Below are 24,217 nucleotides of genomic sequence, written 5' to 3' on the forward strand. Positions count from 1 at the left end.
TGCTAACTTGCCAAGAGGGAAAAAAAGAAAAGATCGATCTACTAGATGTTGACTGAGAAGCATTATATTGGATAGGCGAATAAATAATGTGTACAATAATCCGTTGATTTAATTAGTCTAAAAGCTTCACTGGTACATATTACACCACTGTACTATTAAAGTTAAAATTTATTAAACTGAGTTTGCACGCGAGAGGAATTCACTCATCTCAACATGATTACATGAAGACCTTTGAAGTTTCTTAATTTTGAACTAATACGATGCATATTACAAGCTTGTCATTGTAATTTAAAAAGGAGTAATAATTGAAATAACTATATACCGCGTCACAATTCACATCTAGCTGTCTATAGCAGTCATTCTCTACAACATTTCACTGTAACGGTCAAGTTTATTTGGAATCAATTGTCGTAGACATGTAACAACTCCAAATTCACGACACAAACACTGCAACGCAGAATTACAATAGAAAAATGGAATTAACAAGTTAATTGCAGAACAACAATCTACCGGTAAAATAATAGGAAAAATTCAAGAAGATAACGAAAAGAAAACCTGAAGGGGATGAGAAACATAGGCTCAGAGAAAGGGAATGTGAGGAACAAACATTTTTCTAACAATATGCATAACCATTCTTTTCAACCCCTAGTCCTTTTTAACTAGTTTCTAAATGGGCATGGATTCCAAATAAAACTAGGAAAATCTACATGGTGTAGCTAACATTATTAGACCTTATTTTTATCTAGTAGCTATACTTTAATTTATTTACATGTCGTAGCTAAAAAGTGTATATCAATTACACTCCATAACTAAAACATACAAAATAGGTTAAAATAAAAAAGCAACCCCTGTATCCACATTTTTCTCTCTCCTCCCTCCTTCTCCCTCCTTTCTGCTCTCAATATCGCTGCCGGAGCTCCGGCGAAGTCACTGCTCCCTCATCGTCACCACTGCTTCATGCGAAAGCCAGACGGAACATTGTAGGGATATTTCTTGTACTTGGGGAATCACTGATTAATTCATGTTGCTATTGATTGTGGTTCCGTGTTGTTGTTGTTGTTGTTGTAGTTCGCCGGAGAAGTAAGCTTCGGCGACGGCTGGTGTTGTTGTTGTGGCGGAGAAGATTAGGAGACTTTGTATTCATTTTGATGGTGCTATTATTGTTGTTGGCTGTGGTGGTTGTTGTTGTTCGCCATCTCTCTCTCTCTTCTCCCTCACGACGACCAAGGCTAATAACTCCGCCTCCCATAGCGGTCAGATCCGGCCAAAAAATAGTCAGATCTGGCCAGAAATGGCTTTCTATTTTTTAATACAATCCGGTGTTGATGACGACGACGGTAACAACGGTCAGATCTGGATGGGAACAACCAAATCTGGCCGGAATCTGACCAGAATTTTATTTGTTGTATTCAGTTTTGAGTGTATTCGTTAATTTAATTTCTTGTATACAAATGAATACATCGAATTTTGAAGTGTATACAAATGAATAGAGTGAAATTTATTTCTTGTATTCAGTTTTTGAGTGTATTTGTTAATTTTTTTAGTGCAAATTTTTGTGTTTTTGATGTTTTAGTTGAATACATCTGATTTGAATACAACAAAATCTGAATTGAATAAAGCAAAATCTGACTCAACCGAATTTTGAATACAATCCGATTTCTGAATACAATCAACTGTAGCAAACTACTGTAGCGCGCACTGTAGCTATGAAATGTAATTAGCTAAAATGTAGCTATACCCAATTTAAAACCCCTAAATGTTAGTCATTTATGTAAACCCATAAAACTATTCAACATTTTACTCGGCCCAAAAATCCCAACTGGATTAGTCATACATTTTTTTTGCACGGATTGTCCTTCAAAGGCGCTAGTCTTTAATTTTTGGCCCTCAAGTTGCTGGTCTTTAATTTTTGTCCTTCGCTTCAAAAAGTGGCCGAAAATACCCCGAAGTTCTGGGTTCAAACTCTCGCTTAGTAAAAAATAAAAAAAAATCACAAGGCAATGCTTCACCAAAATTCTGCCTGCGAAAATTTCCAAGGCAGTTTTTTTTTTAACTCTACTGGAATTCTACATGCCCGAATAGGCCTAATGTTGCAACGAAATTCTGTCTTGCGATTTTTTTTTACTGATGTAACACCCCGTATCTTAAAATAAAGGTTAGACTCATATCATTAGAGTTTCAGAGGAAATTTTAAGGTTTAAACGTTTTGCAAAAGTGGCTGAGAGGCCTACTTCAGGCAACCATAACACCTTGATTCTTTTGGGAATTTGGAAATGTTCCTAATGAAAGTTGTAGTACATATAAATACATTTCTAGGAATATAAGGATCAAGCCAATCGGAGTTCGGATCAAGGAGATATGATCGTCTCAAAATGGCTAATAGAGGGGTGCTCAGATTCGATAGAATCGGCTAAGTTTTCAGAAGGTCTGCATTCCATCCCGATTTAGTGAAAATATGTTAATAATTTGAGAAAACTTAAAATATGAAAGTTGTATCCCTTTGAAATAGCTTTCCAATGGTATATTGTGGAGTCCAAACGGAGCTCTGTGCTAGGAGTTATGCCCATTTTACTGAACGCTGTCGACTAAGTGTCAAAGTGACAGAGGAGTTCACCGAGCTCGCCCCAAAGCGAGGAAAGGGCTCACCTTGGACCGCGCTCAGCGAGGTAGGGGTCCAAAAGTGGGAAAAATTCAAGAAAATCATCTAAGTGTAAAATGGACAAGGGAGCTTGCCGAGCTCGCCCCAAAGCGAGGCAGGGGCAAGCCATAGACCGCGCTCGGCGAGCTTGGGGGTCCAAAATGCCCCATTCTATAAATTCAACACTTAACTCGAAATTTCAGTTATTAGACATTACAACTTCGTTCTAAAGCCCTAACCAGCATTTTCCTCCTCTCCTTATCCTCCCACATCAAGGTAAGATCGCTCTAATGATTCCTAAGAAATTCCAACAATTATTCATGATTAGTAACATGATTCTTCAACCAAAACATAGGATTTTCAAGGTAAATCCTTCCCAAGTGATTCAAAGCTAGAGTTTTGGTGTTCTACGTCAGAAAAGCAGTTTAGTTCGTTGGATTGTAGCGATTATAGGTATGTGAGGCTAACTATCTACGTTAGGGAACATTTATGATTCTCCCTACGCCTCATTCTTCATACTTGTCAGTAATTTGACTTAGAATACAGTTTAGCCCTAGTTTCATGATATGTTGTAGAACAGTTATCTTCTAGGGTTGCAGTTACAGAATTCATTCATGGTTGTCAATTTGAATATCATGAAATTCAAAACGTAATCTTTATAGACTTAGGTATTGTTATCGCATGAGTCTCAGTCTAGAAATTCAGTATGCTCAGAAACAGTCAATGTTTTCAGTTCAATCCAGCATGTCTATTTCAGTTTAGTATTGTTTATTGTTGTTATGGTCTCAATCTTTATTAATTAACCATAATTGAACATATGTGATTTTGCCCAAGGGCACAGTCTTATGTATACGTATACTTGGCCGAGGCCATTGACTGACACAGTACTAGGCTGAGGCCATAGCGTGCATTTATTATTGGGCGGAGGCCCCATATATACAAACACAGATAAAACAGATGATTCAGATACAGAGCAGGGAGTATTCATATCTCTACTTCCTTTGCTATCATAGTTTACAGTTATCAGTTATCAGTTCCAGTACTTTATTGCTTCAATTGCTTTACATACCAGTACAATTCAAATGTGCTGATGTCCCTTTTTATTGCTTGGGGGCCTGCATCTCGCGATGCAGGCAACAATATACAGGTTGATGACTCAACTATTTGAGAGCGCACGTATCAGCTATTGGTGAGCCACAGATTCCCTCGGGGCGTTGCCAACTATCCAGTTATTTCAGTTTTTAGACAGCTATATTATTCAGTATTCTTAGAGGCTTCATAGACACAGTCCAAACAGTCAGATATTTGTTATGTTAGCTCTATTAGAAATTATACTCAGTGGTTCAGTTGTTTTGGTTTAGCCATGTTGTCTACTTTCAGATATTTTCAGATTGTCTAAGTATTTCTGCATTATAATATTTCAGTCAGAATTCCAGTTAATCAGCATGTGTTAGTTTTATTTTATAAATCAGTTATGTTTTGGTATCACATGTTGATTTAGCTAGCCTGTCGGTTCGCTCGGTCATATGCAGTCAGACACCGGGTGCCATGTTACGTCCAGGCTCAGGTTCGGGGCGTGACAACTGAGCCGGGGTTCGAACCTAGAAACTCAAGGTATTTTAGGCGAAGGGTAAAAATTAGGGGAAAAAGTTAAAGACCACCCCCGAATATGTAACGACCCGTTTGGTCGTTTAGCACTTTTGAACTCGTTTTCGCTAAAGTACCCTTTTCGTAGTTTTAAAGGGTATTCTTGACTTGCGGGAATTGGTGGCACGGTTATTTAATTGGCGAGTACTTTTTTTGTTTTTTTTGAAAAATATTTATGTAATATGTGTGAATAGTTTATTTATAGGAATATGAGTTCCACACATATAAGGTCTAAGTTGGTAAATAAAGTATTTTACGAAATTAGAATGATTAAATTTATTACAATGGTTAAGTGAGTAGATAAATTGTAGAAATTATTGGGCTAAGTTATGGGGCTTAACCCACTTCTTATGACCCTTATATATTAGAAGCCTAGGGTTTAAAAATAATTCATTTATTGTGGGCATGAAAAATAAATAGAAGAGAAACAACTTTGACGAAGGGGAAAAGACGAAGAAGCAGTGGGTAAGAGAGGGCAGTTACTTGTTTTCGTGGATTGAAGAAGTACACCTCCAGCCTTTATTTATTTATCTTCTTTGGAAGGGAATAAGGTACATTATTTGGATTGTTTTCATATATTTCTTTGATAGCATAGCTTGGAAAAAAAACGTAGGAAAATTAAGATACTTTTTCCTCTATTACGTACATGATTTGAAGTGGTGAAAAAGATTTTAGACTACTACTTTTTCCTCTGTCCTAATTTCATGCCACTGTTTAAATGATATGAAGGCAACTTCTTGTTGTGATAATGTGAAGGTGAAGTAGAATTAGACTTCTTTACGGGTACAATTCCTTGCTATAAGTTTAGGTGATAGATAGTGGAGGTCATAATGATTACCAAATGATTGAGGACAAATTGATAGAGTTAATGTTGGGGGCTATGTTCTGTACGTTTTCTTATTAAGTTAGCACTGTGTCCGTAATTTATTTCATTTTCTTTTGGTTTTGAAATTGTCGTACGTTCATCACGTAAAAGTTTCAATTTTGATATGTTGAGTCTATATGATTGAATATTAGCAGTATTGGGATATATGAATACCTTCAAATTCATTGTCTTTGAATTGTGGAAGGTTAGATTTTGTCCGAAGTTAAGATTTTGGGGTAATTAAAGGTTTCGAGTCATAGCTATAAGAAATGAGAATTAATGATTTGAGAGTCCATTTATGGATGAAATTGATAATTTTTAAAATATATGACCTTTGGATTATGGGTGAAATTATTTTTCAATAAAATTCCAATTTTGCCCCTGTGGGCCCGAGGTCACTTTTCGGGTGCGTTTTTGGGTTTCTAATATAAATATAGCAATATGGGTGTCCTCAGATTCGTATTCTAACGTAGATCACATATTTTATAGATTTTAATCGTTCAGAGGCTCCACGCAAAGGGAAGACATTGGTTTGATTGTTCGTGGCACCTGCTCGGCATTGAGGTAGGTTACGGTCTACTTTAGTTAGACTCTGATTAGAGAATCGTATGTAGTTGTAGAAAGTGACGGGGATAGCATGATAGGCCTTCGGGCATGAAGTGGAGGTGAATTCCAATTAGGTTGGTTTTGTCAGCTGTTATGTGGGCTTGTCGCCAAATGTGTTATTTCTGTGATTATCACTTGTTAGTATCTCCGTCACATACTAGTTCACTCATCACATGAAAAGGAATGGTAATATTGATAATTGGACAATGGACAGTAATATGACTTGTACTTGTTGATTTATATTGGTGATATTGTTGAGACTGATATCATGCATGGCATACTTTCCATATTATTGTTGTGATGATTGGTGAGGTGAGTGATTGAGAGACTCCGAGGTTTTTGTCGGAGATGGAGAGTAACAGAGAGACTCCGAGGTAATTGCCGGATATTGAGAGTGATTAATAGCCTTCGAGGTTTCTGCCGGAGAGCACGAGTGGTACATGGACTTCGCGGGTCCCCCATGGGTCATAGCTTGAGGCACTGCCCTTAGCATGTGTGTACGAGAGTGGAGTGAGAGAGGTGACTATTGCATTTCATTGCATTCATCCACTCATATATTTGATTGATCATTTGGTGAATTATATCTGTCTTGGTTGATTTCATGATTCCTTTACACCTTACTTGTATATGATACGTGACCATACCTGTTTGCTCTATGTGCTACTGATACGTGACCAGTTGGATCGCCACCTTTGACTTGGACCCAGTTCTACCAGGTGTTTCTGGAGAAGTATGTCCCTCGTACTCTGAGAGACAACAAGAAGGATGAGTTTTCGACATTGGAGCAACGGGGTAGGTATCATACCCCATTTTAACCGGGTTGATTTAGGGAGTATGACGTATTGGTGATTCCTATTTATTTTGTTTTAAGGAGTCGCCACCTAATTAATTTAACGGTGAATTAGGACACCCAAATGTTAACTAAGGTAAAGTTAAAACTAAACCTCCGTTAATAGTCTGCTTAACCAGTGTGATTCTAGGTAAGGGCTCTATATTATCCTAAAGGGAAGGGGTTAGGCATCCTTTAGAATCCGTTAACTTACGGTTATCCGACCAAACTTAGGTTAATTAATATAGACTAAACGCAAATATAATGTTAAGAAAATAATTTGTAAATTATTGCTAAGGTTTTAAAAGAAAGAAAAAAAAATGTAATAATGCTATTTAAAATAATACTTATAGATATTACTAAGGCTTTAAATGAGAAATATTAGCTAGAATAAGACTGATAGAAAATATGATAATTTACATAGAAAAGAAATTTCAAATGCCGTTTGGCAAAAGAAGATTTGAAATGCTAAATAACACTTAAAGATATGTTGATATGATTTTAAATACTAATACTATTTTTAAAATAAAACTTGTAAAAGATAGTTTGCATATGAGTAATAGTTTTTAATAGAAGACTTCGCAAATTTGAACTTTGAATAAGATAGTGTGATATGAATATGACTATGTAGAAAAATGCCTATAAAGGGTAATTTGCATGAAAGAGAAGTTTAAACGCTTTTTTAAAGAAAGCTTAAAATGTTGCCAAAATATAACAAATGCATTTGAAGATAAGATTCATAAGAAATTTAATGGTTTGCCCATAGATAATAGCTTTTGAGAAAAGGTTTAGCGATTTTAAACTTTGGGATAACTTATATTATATGACTGTGACAATGTAGAAGGATCTAGACTTATAAAAAAGGAAGTGAATTTTCTTATTAATTATGCCTAGTTTAAATATGACTGATTGATTTGAAACTTGAAAGGGTTATTTATAAAATATGCTTGAATTTATATTTGCGTATTAATGGTGTTTTGAAATTAAGATATCAAGAAATAAAACATGATTCCTTTAACTAAACAAATATTAATTTATACTATCAATTATTCTAGAAATAAATATTATAGATTTTACAAATAAACTTAATGTGAAAAGAAGAAAAATAAATAAAAAAAAAAACTTATGGGATTAATTATTAGTCCTCTATAAACTAACTACCCATTACTAGACTAAATCTATTAGCTCATTAAGGTTTATGTAAACTAAATAAGGACAAACAAACGGTTAGTATACAAATTAAATGCACAAAATAAATAGAGAAGAGATAATTAAAAATGGGCTCAACCCCTATTTTAAGAAAGGCTGCTATTAAATGGGTCTGGCCTATTTGGGCCACTGCTGGAAGCTGTTTACTGCTGGGCTCCGGCCCAACAGATTTCTTTTATGTGCTGCTGCAAATCTGTGATTGCTATTGGGCTTAGCCCAGAATATTTTATCTGCTGTAGGTGTAGATTGACCCGAGAGGAGATAATGTTGGGCCGTGACCCAACACCGAATGCAGAAAAAGGAGACGAGTCCCTCGGACTCGTATGCGATGGTCATGCATAAAAAGGAAAGAAAAGGATTAGCATATGATCGATGAATAAAATTAAACACGTAAAATATACACTCAAAACGGTTCAGTGGATTGTGTATATACTATGTATATTTTGGTGTATCCCAGGTGTATACATTTATAAAGATGCATAGGCTAAAGTATACCAGTTATGTACACGCATATACACAATCAATACAAGTACACTTAGCACATGAAGATGAATAGATGCCGATATATAGCACGCTCAAGGAAACCAGATATAAGCAGCTTAAGGGTGTCGAATGTTCTGTTCAGATTGTATAGGGGCGGCAGGCACATACCAAACATAAAGGCCATTTTATCCATAAGTAATGCAGGCCTCTTAGGTGTAATATCTATTCTTTAAGGAACCAACCAGTAGGCAACTAATTCTCCTCAAAGCGTAGTGTTTGTCTTGTCAAAATAATAACAGAATAAACAACAAACAGCCATAATGCATGGTAAACTAGTTGAACCTTTCCAGATTATAAATGATTATGTTGAGATAGTAATTAAAACGTAGACAGAATCTTCAGATTCAGCAACCACAACAGTAGCAGTGAGGCAAAACCATGCAAGCGATAATCTAGTCCTAGCTGAGTGTCAACAATAGAGGGATTGGAGACTAGATGAGACTGACGTTTAAATAAAGAATTAGAGGAGAAGATAAACATACTAAAACAAACCAACATTATTATTATACTTAGGCCAATGAGCATATGAAAGGAACCTAAATCAAAAGAAATAGGAGCCCAGGATAGCATGGAAATTCATACAATGCAACAGACAATAGCAAAGAAGTAGGCACAGCATTCCAGGTACCATGAGGGCTCAATAGGCTAGTGAAGTCAAGGCATGGCATGGGGATACAAAACATATACGAAAGCATTTAATGCATATATGCAGTGAAGCAAAAAGAAGACATATATATTAACCAAGTACCCCAAATCATGATGAAAATGAGGTTATACCATGTGCAGATGAGTAGATGCACAGAATTCTCAAGGTCAATAGTGATTAATCATGACTGATACTCAAGTGGATTATATCAGACAAACTTCAACATACACCTTTGACATGAACCCATTCAACCAAGTAATTAGTGCACAAGTTAAGTTGACTAGCTAGCCTATGTTTACAACTTTAAATTGACCTCATTCCTGCATTTTCTCGCGGATAGAACTGAAACTTCTTCGGGTGCAGCGAAGTGGGACGAAGGGTTCGATATGACCTCGAACACTTCAAAACTCAGTTCCCAGAAATAAGAGAGATTGATAAAAATCGAAATTTTGGCTTAGAGTATGTTTAGCAACAAAACGAACACCTTCAGTTTCTATGGAATTTTAGGCTAAAAGACTCAAATTTTCAAAGGGTTATTGTGCGGCTGAGAGCTTAATTCTTAGGGGGGTTTCCTGAATTCCAAAAATCCCCCCTTACTAGATGATGAAAACTGGATACTTATAGACTGATTTAGGATTTGAGTTTGAGAGAAGAGGGGACAAAGGCGTGGGGAACAGGGCATGGTGGATGGTGTGAGCAACGTGGAGGGTGTCAGACGCATGGGGGGAACAGAGTCGAGTGGGGGTGTGATGGAGGTAGTGGAGGTGTCAGAGCAGTGGAGGCGTGCGGTGTAACGTGGTGGGGAAAATCAGTGGGGGGTGTGTGTGGCGGCTAGGGTTTAGGGTAAAGGGGAGGAGGGGAACGGTGATGAAGAGAGAGAGAGGGAAGAGAGGTGCGGCGGAAGAGGGAGTGAGGACGGTGATGAGGAGAAAAAATGGTGAGGGAGGCGCCGCAGGTCCTAGGGTAAAATGAACCCTAGTTGTTTCATATTTTGAAACAACCGGGTCGGGTTATGGGTTCGGGTAGGTTTAGGCGGGTATGGGCTGGTTGTTGTGGACTAAATATGGGCTGGGCAAAAATTAAAGGAAATGGGCTGGTCCGAAAAATGTTGGTTAATTATTTGGGCTGGGGTGAATTAAATTGGGCTGGTAAATTAAAATGATGCCAGGTAAATTAAAATGTGGACTGGTTTTTTTTGTGTGAATTGGTCCGAAAAATAGTATGAGTTGATTGGGCTACTACATTTAGATAAAAGACCTATTTAAATAACTTTGTGTTAAAATATTATTTAAAATAAAATATTCGATTATTAGTGCTCAGATAAAAAAATGGCGTTGTAATAGTCGTGCAATAATATTTCGAAAATCCACAGTAAATAAATAATATTATTTAATTATGCCAAGATAAATGCGATGCGTGTGCGTAAGCTGATAAAATGCCGAAATGATAAAATTGTGAATTATAATAATAGTAATAAATAATAATAATTATAATAATAATAATAATAGTAATTGTAATAGAATAATGAAAAGGCTAATAATTTAGTAAAAAATAACTATATATTTTAATTTTTTCTAAAAATATTAGAAGCGTAAATAGGTATTTTGGAAGAGAGGCGGGACAAAATTGGGTGTCAACAGTAGGTCGATTGCGGAGTATGAGACCAGATTTTTCGCTTTGTCCCATTATGCGACGGCATTACTTCCCACAGAGGCTGAGAGAGTGAGGAGATTTGTGAAGGGTTTGGACCTTCCGCTTCGGCTGGCGACCTTACAGTTGGAGGCTTCTGGGCCTCATTTCAGTCAGTAGTAGAGCATGCCAAGAGGGTTGAGTCAGAGATGGGTCGGGCACATAGTGGGGGTGGCGACAAGAAAGCTCGTAGATTTGACAGTTTCAAAGGTCCTATTAGAGGTGGGGGACACCATGACAGGGTTCGTCATCATCCCTACAGCCGCCCCATCTAGTCATCACTACAGGCTTTAGCAGGTGGTTCTTCAGGTTATAGCGGGCATAGTTCTGAGCAGACTTCCCGAGGTTCTTACTCTCGACCTTCAGACCGCGGAGGGTATTCTGGTTCTTCTATGACAGTTCAGCAGCCTATGGCCATAGGAGCATGTTTTGAGTGTGGTGAGACAGGGCATTTCGCGAGAGAGTGTCCTAGATCCAGGCAGGGTTCCAGAGTTCAGACATCTAGGCCTCCAGCACTGCCAGCTAGAGGAGGAGGATATTTTAGTAGAGGGGGTTCGCAGTCGGGCAGGGGTGGCCATCAGCCTAGCAGAGGTGATCATCAGTCTGGTAGGGGCAGCGTTCAGTCAGTGAGAGGAGGATCTCAGGCAGTCCGTGGTGGTCGTGGAGGCACACAGTCCGAGGGTGGACGTGCCCATTTCTATGCTTTTTCGGGTAGACCAGAGGCCGAGGCCTCTGATGCGGTTATCACAGGTATTATTTTGGTTTGCCACCGATCAGCTTCTGTCTTATTTGATCCAGGTTCTACTTTCTCTTATGTGTCCACCTATTTCTCTACGGGTCTGGATATGCTTTGTGATATGCTTGATGTACCTATTCGTGTCTCTACTCCTGTCGGAGATTCTGTGATAGTAGATCGGGTCTATAGGTCTTGTGTGGTCACGTTTATGGGGTATGATACTTGGGTAGACTTGGTTATTTTGAATATGGTGGACTTTGATATTATTTTGGGCATGGACTGGTTATCTCCTTATCATGCTATTTTAGACTGTCATGCCAAGACAGTCACGTTGGCAATGCCAGGTATTCCACGGTTAGAGTGGAAGGGTACTCCTAGTCCAACACCTAAGAAGATCATATCATTTCTTCGGGCGAAGAAATTAGTGGATAAGGGATGTTTAGCATATTTGGCTCATATTCGGGATACTAGTGTGGATACTCCTTCCGTAGAGTCAGTGCAGTTGTTTGTGAGTTCTCAGAGGTTTTCCCTACAGATTTGCCTGGTATGCCGCCTGATCGAGATATTGACTTTTGCATTGACTTGGAGCCAGGCACCCGACCTATTTCTATTCCACCCTATCGGATGGCTCCGGTAGAGTTGAGAGAGTTAAAGGAGCAGTTGGAGGACTTGTTGAGCAAAGGATTTATTAGACCCAGTGTTTCTCCCTGGGGTGCTCCCGTTCTGTTCGTGAAGAAGAATATGGTACCATGCGGATGTGTATCGATTACCGGCAATTGAACAAGGTTACAATCATAAATAAATATCCAATACCCCGCATTGATGACTTATTTGACCAGCTTTAGGGTGCATCGATCTTCTCTAAGATTGATTTGAGGTCAGGCTATCATCAATTGAAGAGTCGAGCGGAGGATATTCCGAAGACCGCTTTCAGGACCCGATATGGTCATTATGAGTTCTTGGTGATGTCTTTCGGGCTTACTAATGCCCCCGCAGCATTCATGGATTTGATGAATGGGATATTCAAGCCTTACTTAGATTCATTCGTGATCGTGTTTATTGATGACATCTTGGTATACTCTCGGAGTAAGGAAGATCATGAGAAGCATTTGAGGATCGTGCTTGGCCTATTGAAGGAGAAGAAATTGTATGCCAAGTTTTCCAAGTGTGAGTTCTGGCTCAGTTCCGTGGCATTTTTGGGACATGTGGTGTCCAAGGACGGGATTATGGTTGATCCCAAGAAGATCGAGGTGGTTAGAGATTGGGCCAAGCCTACTTCGGTGACTGAGATTCGGAGCTTCGTGGGCCTTGCGAGTTATTATCGTCGATTTGTGAAGGGGTTTTCATCTATTGCTTCCCATTTGACTAGGTTGACTCAAAAGAACGTGCCTTTCCAGTGGTCCGATGAGTGTGAAGAGAGCTTTCAAAAGCTCAAGGCTTTATTGACTTCAGCCCCGATTTTGGCTTTACCTGTGGAGGGAAAGGACTTTACTGTTTATTGTGATGCTTCTCGGATTGGCTTAGGTTGTGTGCTGATGCAAGAGGGTAGGGTGATCGCGTATGCTTCAAGACAATTGAAGGTTCACGATAAAAACTACCCTACTCATGACTTAGAGTTGGCTGCAGTAGTCTTCGCTTTGAAGATTTGGAGACATTACTTGTATGGAGTCCATTATGAGGTGTTCACGGATCACCGTAGTCTTCAGCATGTGTTTAATCAGCGGGACCTAAATTCGAGGCAGCGTAGATGGATGGAGTTGCTTAAGGACTATGATATCACCATTCTTTATCATCCGGGAAAGGCAAATGTGGTAGCTGATGCGTTGAGCCGAAAGGCAGTGAGTATGGGTAGCTTGGCACGTTTGATTGTGGAAGAGCGTCCTTTAGCCATGGAGGTGCAGTGTTTGGCTAATAGTATGGTGAGACTCGATATTTCAGAACCTGGTAAGGTTCTAGCTTGTGTGGAGGCGAGGTCGTCTCTTTTAGAACAGATTAGGGCCCAGCAGTTTGAGGATGTGAAATTGTGCAAGATTCGAGACAAAGTGCTAAGTGGAGAAGCCAAAGAGGCTATTCTTGATGATGAGGGTGTTTTGAGGATTAAGGGGCGCATTTGCGTTCCTAGAGTTAGTGATTTGATTTCGTTGATCTTGAAAGAGGCTCATAGTTCCAGATACTCCATTCATCCAGGAGCAACAAAGATGTATCGTGACTTGAGGCAACACTATTGGTGGGGTAGAATGAAGAGAGACATTGTGGAGTTCGTTGCTCAGTGTTCGAATTGCCAGCAGGTTAAGTATGAGCACCAGAGACCAGGTGGTGTGCTTCAGAGGATGCCCATTCCCGAATGGAAATGGGAAAGGATTGCTATGGATTTCGTGGTTGGTCTTCCGAAGACTTTGGGCAAGTTTGATTCGATTTGGGTTATTGTGGATAGGTTGACTAAATCTGCACACTTCATTCCGGTTCAGACTACTTATAACGCGGAGAAGTTGGCCAGGATCTACATCCGAGAGATAGTGCGATTGCATGGGGTTCCTATTTCCATCATTTCCGACAGAGGCACCCAGTTTACTTCCTATTTCTGGAGGACTTTGCAGAAGGAATTGGGAACTCAGTTAGATCTTAGCACCGCGTTCCACCCGCAGACAGATGGTCAGTCCGAGAGGGGCTAAGTTATGGGGCTTAACCCACTTCTTATGACCCTTATATATTAGAAGCCTAGGGTTTAAAAATAATTCATTTATTGTGGGCATGAAAAATAAATAGAAGAGAAACAACTTTGACGAAGGGGAAAAGACGAAGAAGCAGTGGGTAAGAGAGGGCAGTTACTTGTTTTCGTGGATTGAAGAAGTACACCTCCAGCCTTTATTTATTTATCTTCTTTGGAAGGGAATAAGGTACATTATTTGGATTGTTTTCATATATTTCTTTGATAGCATAGCTTGGAAAAAAAACGTAGGAAAATTAAGATACTTTTTCCTCTATTACGTACATGATTTGAAGTGGTGAAAAAGATTTTAGACTACTACTTTTTCCTCTGTCCTAATTTCATGCCACTGTTTAAATGATATGAAGGCAACTTCTTGTTGTGATAATGTGAAGGTGAAGTAGAATTAGACTTCTTTACGGGTACAATTCCTTGCTATAAGTTTAGGTGATAGATAGTGGAGGTCATAATGATTACCAAATGATTGAGGACAAATTGATAGAGTTAATGTTGGGGGCTATGTTCTGTACGTTTTCTTATTAAGTTAGCACTGTGTCCGTAATTTATTTCATTTTCTTTTGGTTTTGAAATTGTCATACGTTCATCACGTAAAAGTTTCAATTTTGATATGTTGAGTCTATATGATTGAATATTAGCAGTATTGGGATATATGAATACCTTCAAATTCATTGTCTTTGAATTGTGGAAGGTTAGATTTTGTCCGAAGTTAAGATTTTGGGGTAATTAAAGGTTTCGAGTCATAGCTATAAGAAATGAGAATTAATGATTTGAGAGTCCATTTATGGATGAAATTGATAATTTTTAAAATATATGACCTTTGGATTATGGGTGAAATTATTTTTCAATAAAATTCCAATTTTGCCCCTGTGGGCCCGAGGTCACTTTTCGGGTGCGTTTTTGGGTTTCGAATATAAATATAGCAATATGGGTGTCCTCAGATTCGTATTCTAACGTAGATCACATATTTTATAGATTTTAATCGTTCAGAGGCTCCACGCAAAGGGAAGACATTGGTTTGATTGTTCGTGGCACCTGCTCGGCATTGAGGTAGGTTACGGTCTACTTTAGTTAGACTCTGATTAGAGAATCGTATGTAGTTGTAGAAAGTGACGGGGATAGCATGATAGGCCTTCGGGCATGAAGTGGAGGTGCATTCCAATTAGGTTGGTTTTGTCAGCTGTTATGTGGGCTTGTCGCCAAATGTGTTATTTATGTGATTATCACTTGTTAGTATCTCCGTCACATACTAGTTCACTCATCACATGAAAAGGAATGGTAATATTGATAATTGGACAATGGACAGTAATATGACTTGTACTTGTTGATTTATATTGGTGATATTGTTGAGACTGATATCATGCATGGCATACTTTCCATATTATTGTTGTGATGATTGGTGAGGTGAGTGATTGAGAGACTCCAAGGTTTTTGCCGGAGATGGAGAGTAACAGAGAGACTCCGAGGTCATTGCTGGATATTGAGAGTGATTAATAGCCTCCGAGGTTTCTGCCGGAGAGCACGAGTAGTACATGGACTTCGCGGGTCCCCCATGGGTCATAGCTTGAGGCACTGCCCTTAGCATGTGTGTACGAGAGTGGAGTGAGAGAGGTGACTATTGCATTGCATTGCATTCATCCACTCATATATTTGATTGATCATTTGGTGAATTATATCTGTCTTGGTTGATTTCATGATTCCTTTACACTTTACTTGTATATGATACGTGACCATACCTGTTTGCTCTATGTGCTACTTGTTGGTTTCAACTTCTTCATGCGTTATCTAATCATTGTCGGCCTATGATGCTTACCGGTACAAGTGTTGTACTGATACTACTCTTGCTGCACTTTTGTTGAGTGTAGAGTACGATCCAGGTTCCAGTTCTACACCCCGTGACTGATACGCGAGGGTGACATCTTTTAGTCATTCAGGGTGAGCTACTTGGTCATCCGTGGCCCCTGAAGGACCTCTTCTATTTATTTCTGTTTTTGTAATCGACAGACAGTATATAGCCTTTGGGTATTTTCAGACTTCTATTTCGTACTATGTTAGCGCTCTTGTACCTTTTGACCAGATTTTGGGGTTGTCGTGACATTTTTAGTTTTGATAAGTATTTAAGACTTGATAACTTATTCTTATTTAATTTTCCGCTTATTTAATTAGTTATTAGTAATGTGGTTCGCCTACTTGGAGGGATAGTGTAGGTGCCACCGCGACTCCCGAATTGGGTCGTGACAGAATAAGGGCAATCGTGCAAATTTCCCTCAGACGTATTTACCACTTTTATCCGGTAGGCCCTCATGGAGTCAACTTGGTTTACAACAATTATATTACATTATTTGTTCTCTACAACATCTTGCTATAGCAACTAAAAAAATCTGAAAAACGACACCATACCAATATCAATATGTATCTTGGCCTCAATAATATAAAAAAAAATTCTTTCTATGATCTAGAACATAATTTCCCTAGTTAGAGCATGCAGGCAGTTTACGAGTCCTACAATAATGAAAAACAAAAAATATTACTCCATCTGTTTCAATTTATGTGACACTCTTTCCTTTTTAGTTGACTTATGGTATCTTAATTAATAGGTGCCACATGGGTGGATATGTATATGAATCGGCTTATTTCATGCCCATTTGAATAGTGTCACATTAAAAGGGACGGATAGCTGTATTTTGGGGGAAAGATGCTTCAGTCCTTCTCTTAGTCCTCCATGATACCATCATAGTATATAAATATACTGAGATGGTATCATGAAAGATGCTTCAGTCTTTCTCTTGTTCCTCCATGATACCATCATGGTATATAAATATACTGAGACGTATTATGAATGATCATGTTCATTTATTAAAAATGACACACTTTTCTCGGAAAAAACCTCTATGATACCATTGTCTTATATACGTATAATGTGATGGTATCATGGAGGACTGCTTCAGTCCTTCAATGAGACACTTCTCGGGACCATGGTACCATCGTGATATATAAATATACTGAGACGGTATCATGGAGGACTGCTTTAGTCCTTCTCTTGGTCCTCCATGATACCATCATGATATATAAATATATTGCGATGGTATCATGGAGGAAGAGGTTTGGGCTAGGGGGGACACGTCGGGTAATTAATTGGGCTGGGCTGGGCGGAAGCGAAAATAGTTTAGAAGGGGACATGACCGGTAATTAGTTTGAGTTGGGCGAGCAATTAGTGATGTTTTCCCTATTTTTTGGCCTGTCAATAAATTAACTGTACACAGATATGTGATACATCGTTAAAAAGTTCAATTACGAAACCATGATTCTGTGACTTGAAAAAATTGCTAATGTTTCAGGAAACTTAGTACTTAATATATATTGCTTTTGTTCCAAGGAAATGTACTTCAAAATGCTTAGCTTTTCCAAAACTAGTTAACTTGTCGTGGTTATAAAAATTATATATATAGTGAATTTAGAAATACTACTCTTATAAAGTATCTTTTAGTCAAGGTAAAAAGAGATGTATTTTTATGATGTATATACGTATAAAATTAACCATATATAATAATATCCATGTATATAAATATCTTAATTAGATTAGAACATAGATGAACTATTATGAGGATACAACTGAATATTGAAGAATTTTTTTAAACCTTTATTCATTGCAATAATTTCATTGTTGCATTGGGTTTGACAGATAATTTTGTTAATCCATCGTATATGACAACCAATTATTGGAAGCACCCATTGGAAAAAATAATAGTAACAAATTATGGTGCATTTTACCTTCTTTTTTTATAAAATTAATATCCGTTTGTGTAGAGATTAATTTAGACTAAATTCATAAATATCTTTAACACTTGCTAATGCCGATAATGTAACTACCTAAGGTTTCTATATGTGAATAAGTGTCATGTATTGTGTCCACTTTGGCCAACAGACGTCACAAAGTCATGGATTTATCCCTTGGGCTATGTCCTCATCGAGCCAAAAGCGCAAATAAATAATGTGCACTTCTGCTTCTTCAGAAACTTAACAACCTAGAAGTATTTTAGTCATTCTCTTTTACCCGCCTTCCATCACGGGCATCACAATAAGCTAAAATATATTTTTATGCAAACTAATCAAATCTTGTATTTCTAGCCGACGGATAATCTTGCAAATACCTTAATTTGGTGATTTACATAGTCCAACAAAATAAACACAAGGAGACTACAAAAGTAATGTGTTTATTAAAAAGAAAGACCTCCACGAGTATCACCATGCACGCACAACTGAAAATCACACCTATTTTCTACACGCACTTCTTTCCATCCTAATCACTACTAAAAAAAATTTTCGACCTCACGCGGTCGAAATAAAGTTTTCTACCTAAATTACGAAAATAAAATTTTTGACCTCACGCGGTCGAAAAAATTATTTTTATAGAAATATTATTTAAAGTTTTCGACCTCGTCTGGTCGAAATATGATAGAAGATAAAAATAAAAAAAAAATTCAGAATTTCGACCGCATGAGGTCGAAATTTAGCAATATTGTTGCCAGATTTCGACCTCATGAGGTCGAAATTGAAAATGTTGCCCAGATTTCGACCTCATGAGGTCGAAATTGAAAATGTTGCCTAGATTTTCGACTTCGTGCGGTTGAAATTTTAATTTGTGAGTACAATTTCGACCTTATGAGGTCGAAAATTATCAATATCTGGGTGAATTTTCGACCTCATGAGGTCGAAAATCTAGAAAAAAAATTTCAGCATTCAACTGCTTTTACAGCAGCCCACCTGTCAATCACACTCATCAACAAGTCCAATTCATCAAAGCACTTCTACAATCATAAACTTCACATTCTAAAATCAAATTCAGCCTCAAGTTTCAATTTAAAGTACTTCTAAATATCCTTAAAACTACATTCAAACACTTGAACATCGTAAAGTTAAACAACCATAAACTACTTTCTACATTCAAACATTTAAACATCGTAAAGTTAAAACATCCATAAACTACTTCCTACAATCAAATTCACCTTCAAAAGTACATCTAATTCGAATTAGTACTATCATAAAAAAAAATTACATATCCAAGAAAACATAGCAATATTACAATCCAAAAGTATATGAATCAAAAAAGTCAACGTTGGGTATTAGAGACATGATCCAATTCCGCCCCACTATCCTCATCAACAAGAGCACGAACTATGTTGTCTTGTGACCTACGTCATCTACTGGGCTGTGACCTAAATCTCAAATTGTTAATATTCACGAAAAAAGAACCAAGTTTCATCTATTGTACCGAGCTATTGTCTTTTTCTCTCAGGAACCTTTTCTTATCATAATGACTTGTATTTCCAGTAGCTCTGCAACCAGAAAAGGTGCTAGTCCCATTAGGATATTCTACTCCAAACTGCAAGATAAGTAACTCATTAAGTGGCCGCTCATCCTCACCATAACTGCAAGGTTGAAGAAACAAAAGTTAAAGATATAAAATAAACTGGAATTAAACAGGAAAAAATGGACTAAAGTTGATAAAAATCTCACCCTCCATAGATTACAATATCTGTGTTCCGAGCAGCAGCAGTATGAGAAAATCGTCCCTGTGGTTTTTGGCCCATTACATCAAGCTGCGTCCATGATGAATTTATCACATCAAGAACCCAAACATCATTGTAGTATTTCTTGTCTCCAACTCCACCAATCACATATACCTGTAAAGTGAGTTTTTGCCTTTGTTAATAATTGTTTAGTATATTTACTGAAAGACTACAGTATCAGTTACTTGCCTTCAACCCAAAATTCACAGAGGCATGACCGGCTCGAGCACCAGGTGATCGTCCAACAACATCCAGCTGGTAAGAAAGAGAACGAACCGTCATCTTACACAACCTTTAGACAATTATTATCTCTATATCCAAACTATAGGAAATAGAATATCATTGACCTTCCTTAAGTCATTTGTACCCCCAAATACTACCATTCTGTGGCCAACAAGAACAACATTGTGGCTATCTCTTGGCCCCGGTCCTTGCCCTGTTGTGACAAGGATGCTCCAAGCCATTGCCTCAAGATTTAGTACAAGTACATCGCTAAAATGTAAACCCCCTCGACATCCCTGAAATTGAGAAAATCGATTTAATGGAGGTATATTTGACCACTAAAAGATACCAACCAATTCACACAAAGTTATCTAGACATATGCTGCACATATTAAAATTGTTGTGGATCACTTCAATCTCTAGAACAGAGAATACCTTTATATATGTATCCAACACATATCAACGGGAAAAAATACTAAACCAGCAGAAAAACAAGACCAAACAAGCAGAAAACAGCAATGCAGCAGAAAGAAACAGAAGAAAAACAGCAAAAAAAACAGCAGAGAACTAACGAGCAACCCAAAAAAAAAACAGCTTCATCCTAAACTGTTTTTAACCAGCAACCCAGCAGAAAAACACCACTAAACTGTTTTTAACCAGCAAATGAACACCTTCTCTCTCAAATCCAGAAAACACATCTTCTCTCTCGAAGTTGATCATTAAATGAACACCAAAAGCCAAACTAATTGCCATCACATTTAATAAAACTACCTGGCAAACAAATTGACCGACTCTCTCAGGGTATTCTCCTCCAGTAGCTCTTGATGCTCCCACATCCTGTCATCAATTTACATAAATGAAATTTCAAATCTTTCGTGCTGTCTTCACTAAAAATTAGAAGTACAAAATGTACAAAAAAAGAAAATCTTTCTTCTTTCAGGCTACAATTTTCAAAGATTAAAAATAGGTATCACTAATGTCTAGAAAGACTAAAAATCATAAATGAAGATAGATATCACTAATGTCTAAAAGGAAAGATCTTTCTTCTTTTGAACTACTATTTCAAGGATTAACAATAGCTATCACTAATGTCTAAAAGGATTAACTATAGCTATCACTAATGTCTAAAAGGATTAACAATAGCTATCACTGATGTCTGCTGGTAATTCTAACAATGCTAATTTATTAATGTAAAGTTGTATGCCAATTAGCACCGCGCTAATATATTTTTCTGGAAGGTTTAGATATATAAGAAAACTCTTCTTGGAAAACCACCACTTATGCAGCTGTTAGCGAACTGCAAAAAGATTACCCGCAGAAGAAGTTGTTAAACGACAAACTAGAGAATAAGTGAAATTAGAAACATGACATTACCATATAATAAGTACATTTCATAGAAGAATTCGAGGATGAAAAATAATGATAGATTTGTTACCTTAAAATGCCTTCAGGATCAAAAGCGGCATGACACCAAGATGGCATGTTGGATCCATTGCATTCATGTGAAAGATAATATTGGTCATGAAGGGGCTAACTGTGAGGTTTGGACATAAGCTTGTTAGTAGTGCAGTTCAGTAAAAAGTTACCTTCATATTTCTATATACAGGTTTTGCATAGAGGTGATTTATTCCAAGAATATAGCGATCAACCATTCCAGCAGAATTACATGCAGGTCCAAGATCTCCTCTAACAGAACATTTTAGCTGCAAGTGGCAACAAAACTCAAAGCAGTTCTTAGTTGCCATGTTTTAGGACTGCAGCTTCGAGTTTATTTACTGCAGTAATTTAGTTTTCCTGAGGTAATTTCTTTTCCTAGTCTTTAGGAGTTTTTCAGCAGATTTGTTGCTGATCTTTAGGTCTTTGAAGTTAGTATTCTATTATAAATTGAAGTCTTAATTGCAGTGATATATCGAACTTTTCAATTTCAGTTATTTAGCTCTATTTCTTTGCTATTCTCATTCTTTCATTACTCAAAAGTTTTCCTTTGTTCTTTTTCTGTTTTTTTCACTCAAATTAACAACAGCAGTAACGACTCATCAGACTCATCTTTAAGCTTCTGTTGAGTTCTTAACGTGTTGCTTAGAGCCACTCGCATTACTTTTAGAATCTAGTTCAGATTAAGAGGAATAGAAAATCAAACAGCTTCTAACCTCATAAATGGTGCTCCATGTTGACTGTGACACACTGAATTTCCAGTCAGGTACATACAGACTATACAACAACCCACAATGTATAGCAGACAATAGGAACATGATACACCTACAAATGAAGTAAAATGTTGTTAGGTAAAACTATAGACAAATATAACCATAGAGGACAAGAAACAAAACTTTATAAAAAGAAGATCGATAATAAGAATGCCAACATCATTGTAGTTGGAATCATCAGTTTTCGAATAAAAACACACAAATTTCTCCTGTTAATAAACAATGAGGCTTAGTCCAAGTAGTTAGGTTGAGACCTTATACCAACATGTCATGGTTTTGATTTCCACCAGCGACAAGCATAGATTTTTATCTAATTTACAGGGGATTAATGCCTATTTACGAGAAGTTGGTTTTTTCATAATTGTTAAATGAAGTTCACAGTAGGCATAATGAGATGCACTTATGGTTCCACCAAGGAAAAGAATCTGGTCACCAATAAGATTTTGCTCGGTGCAATAAGAAATAAACAAAGCTCTCGATTTATCTGAATACGTTCCATTTATCAAAAGGAAAAAGGAAATCAACGTTGTTGAGATATTTGGTCTATTTTCTTCCTTTTCAATTCTAAGCAATATTCTCATGATGCTGAAACAAAAGATACATGTAGTACTCCTAACAATTGCACAATCAAAAAGGTTATCCACATCAGTATTACAGAGTAAAAAATCCACCTGAAAATAAGGGATGTAGTTGTCTTACCATTGCCAAATGTAATTTCTGAAAAGGGAGATTCTTTTCATCCCCTGACATGCAAGCCAGATCTCGCACAAAGCTGCTACAATATATCCCCTGATAGAAATGAGATTGAAAAAAAAATGGAAAAAAATGACTTACCTTTAGTGGCGGCGGACAGCAAAGGCAGCGACGGAGGACAAGAAGTGGTGGGGATAGGGCGTTAGCGGCGGGGAGGGGTAGGGGTGTGGTGGGGTGGAGTGTCGGCGACTGGGTAGGGGTACGGTGGGGGTGGGAGTTTTAATATAATTAGGTTTTGGTTGCTGGGAATAAGAATTGACGATTGAAGTTTGGGGGAGTATATTAAATTTTACAAGTTTATTATTTCGACCGCGTGCGGTCGAAATAGTTAAGTCAGATTTGACTTAATTATTTCGACCGCATGCGGTCGAAATATGATTTTTTTTTTTAATTAATTGTTTTATTTATATAATTTAATTTTTAAAAATGTTTTTTTTCATTTATTATTTGTACAAAAATAAGTTTTGACCTCATGCGGTCGAAATTTTATTTTCCGTGTAAATATCGACAGCTTGAGGGCGAAATTTCAAAAAAAAAAAAAAATCTAAAAATTTCGACCTCATGTGGTCGATTTTTTTTCGACCAAAAAGTGAGGTCGAAAAATTTTGATCGAAATTCACTGTTTTTTTAGTAGTGAATCATGATCTTATGACAATCCGTTGCTCCTCCATGCTTCTGAATAGTCTTAATTGGTCATACAAACTCAACAAAGACTATCCATTTCAACTGCGTTAAGCATGGAACTTGAACTCCCAATGATGAACCGTGAATTTAGGGAACCCAAAACAAGTAGTTTTCTTCCTGCTTAGGGGAATACAAATTGAAGAAGTTGACTTTCATGATGTATTTTTCTGATTTGAAAACCTCTTCTGTTGGGCTGTTGTCACCAAATATTAGGAGTCAAATGTTAGATATTCTAAACATTCATGTTTCATCTATGCTATATGTTCCATTTAAGCTTGGAGGAATAGTATTCAAAGCAATGTAATCTTTTGGTAACAAAAATTGCTATGATGGAATATATGGTACTGCTAACTGTTAAGTGAAAGTAGCAACGTTGTTGTGCTGTCTCTCAATTGCAAAGTCTTGAAGTTTGCCCTTGACCCCTGTTCATAGAGCGTTACAAATTATGTTCCTCAATCGCTTCTAAAGCACACGCCGAATGGTAAGCATGATAGAGTTGACGGCCACAAAGCAACGAAATGATGAACCAGTGATTGAGTACATCAACTGTTGGTAAGCATTAAGTTTGGACTGCAAAGACCGTTTCTCATAAATGTCTGTTGTTGAGATGTGCATCCAAGGAATGCATTAGGGCTTTAGGGCCTTGCA

At 37.5% G+C, this 24,217-nt stretch overlaps 1 protein-coding gene across 4 annotated transcripts; it reads right to left on the reverse strand.

Annotated features, from left to right (window-relative positions):
• Positions 1-19,154: 19,154 nt before the first annotated feature.
• LOC132598581 (uncharacterized) lies at positions 19,155-23,330 on the reverse strand. 4 transcript variants are annotated; one of them, XM_060311539.1, is made up of 8 exons: positions 22,832-23,330; positions 22,076-22,184; positions 21,511-21,628; positions 21,361-21,424; positions 20,697-20,762; positions 19,893-19,958; positions 19,651-19,817; positions 19,155-19,562 (listed from the first exon to the last, which is right to left on the reverse strand). In XM_060311539.1, the coding sequence occupies exons 1-6, from the start codon at positions 22,870-22,872 to the stop codon at positions 19,907-19,909; spliced, it is 450 nt and encodes a 149-aa protein (XP_060167522.1). In that variant the 5' UTR covers positions 22,873-23,330; the 3' UTR covers positions 19,155-19,562; positions 19,651-19,817; positions 19,893-19,906. The 4 variants fall into 4 exon arrangements, with proteins under 4 accessions (XP_060167522.1, XP_060167519.1, XP_060167520.1 ...); XM_060311536.1 differs by lacking the exon at positions 21,511-21,628 and adding an exon at positions 20,051-20,221 and having other exon boundaries at positions 21,361-21,459; positions 22,832-23,294; XM_060311537.1 differs by lacking the exon at positions 21,511-21,628 and adding an exon at positions 20,051-20,221 and having other exon boundaries at positions 21,361-21,459; positions 22,076-23,294.
• Between the last annotated feature and the right edge of the window lie 887 nt (positions 23,331-24,217).

This window comes from Lycium barbarum, chromosome 6 (assembly GCF_019175385.1).
Source record: "Lycium barbarum isolate Lr01 chromosome 6, ASM1917538v2, whole genome shotgun sequence".
Taxonomy (NCBI): Eukaryota; Viridiplantae; Streptophyta; class Magnoliopsida; order Solanales; family Solanaceae; genus Lycium; species Lycium barbarum.

What these genes read in the sequence shown, in the direction of transcription:
- LOC132598581 (XM_060311536.1), bottom strand. Translation starts at nt 20,167, where the DNA reads ATGGCTTGGAGCATCCTTGTCACAACAGGGCAAGGACCGGGGCCAAGA. An exon ending in CTGTGAATTTTGGGTTGAAG is followed by an intron (nt 19,818 to 19,892) that starts GCAAGTAACTGA and finishes CTCACTTTACAG; the next exon opens with GTATATGTGATTGGTGGAGT. An exon ending in GATATTGTAATCTATGGAGG is followed by an intron (nt 19,563 to 19,650) that starts GTGAGATTTTTA and finishes TCAACCTTGCAG; the next exon opens with TTATGGTGAGGATGAGCGGC.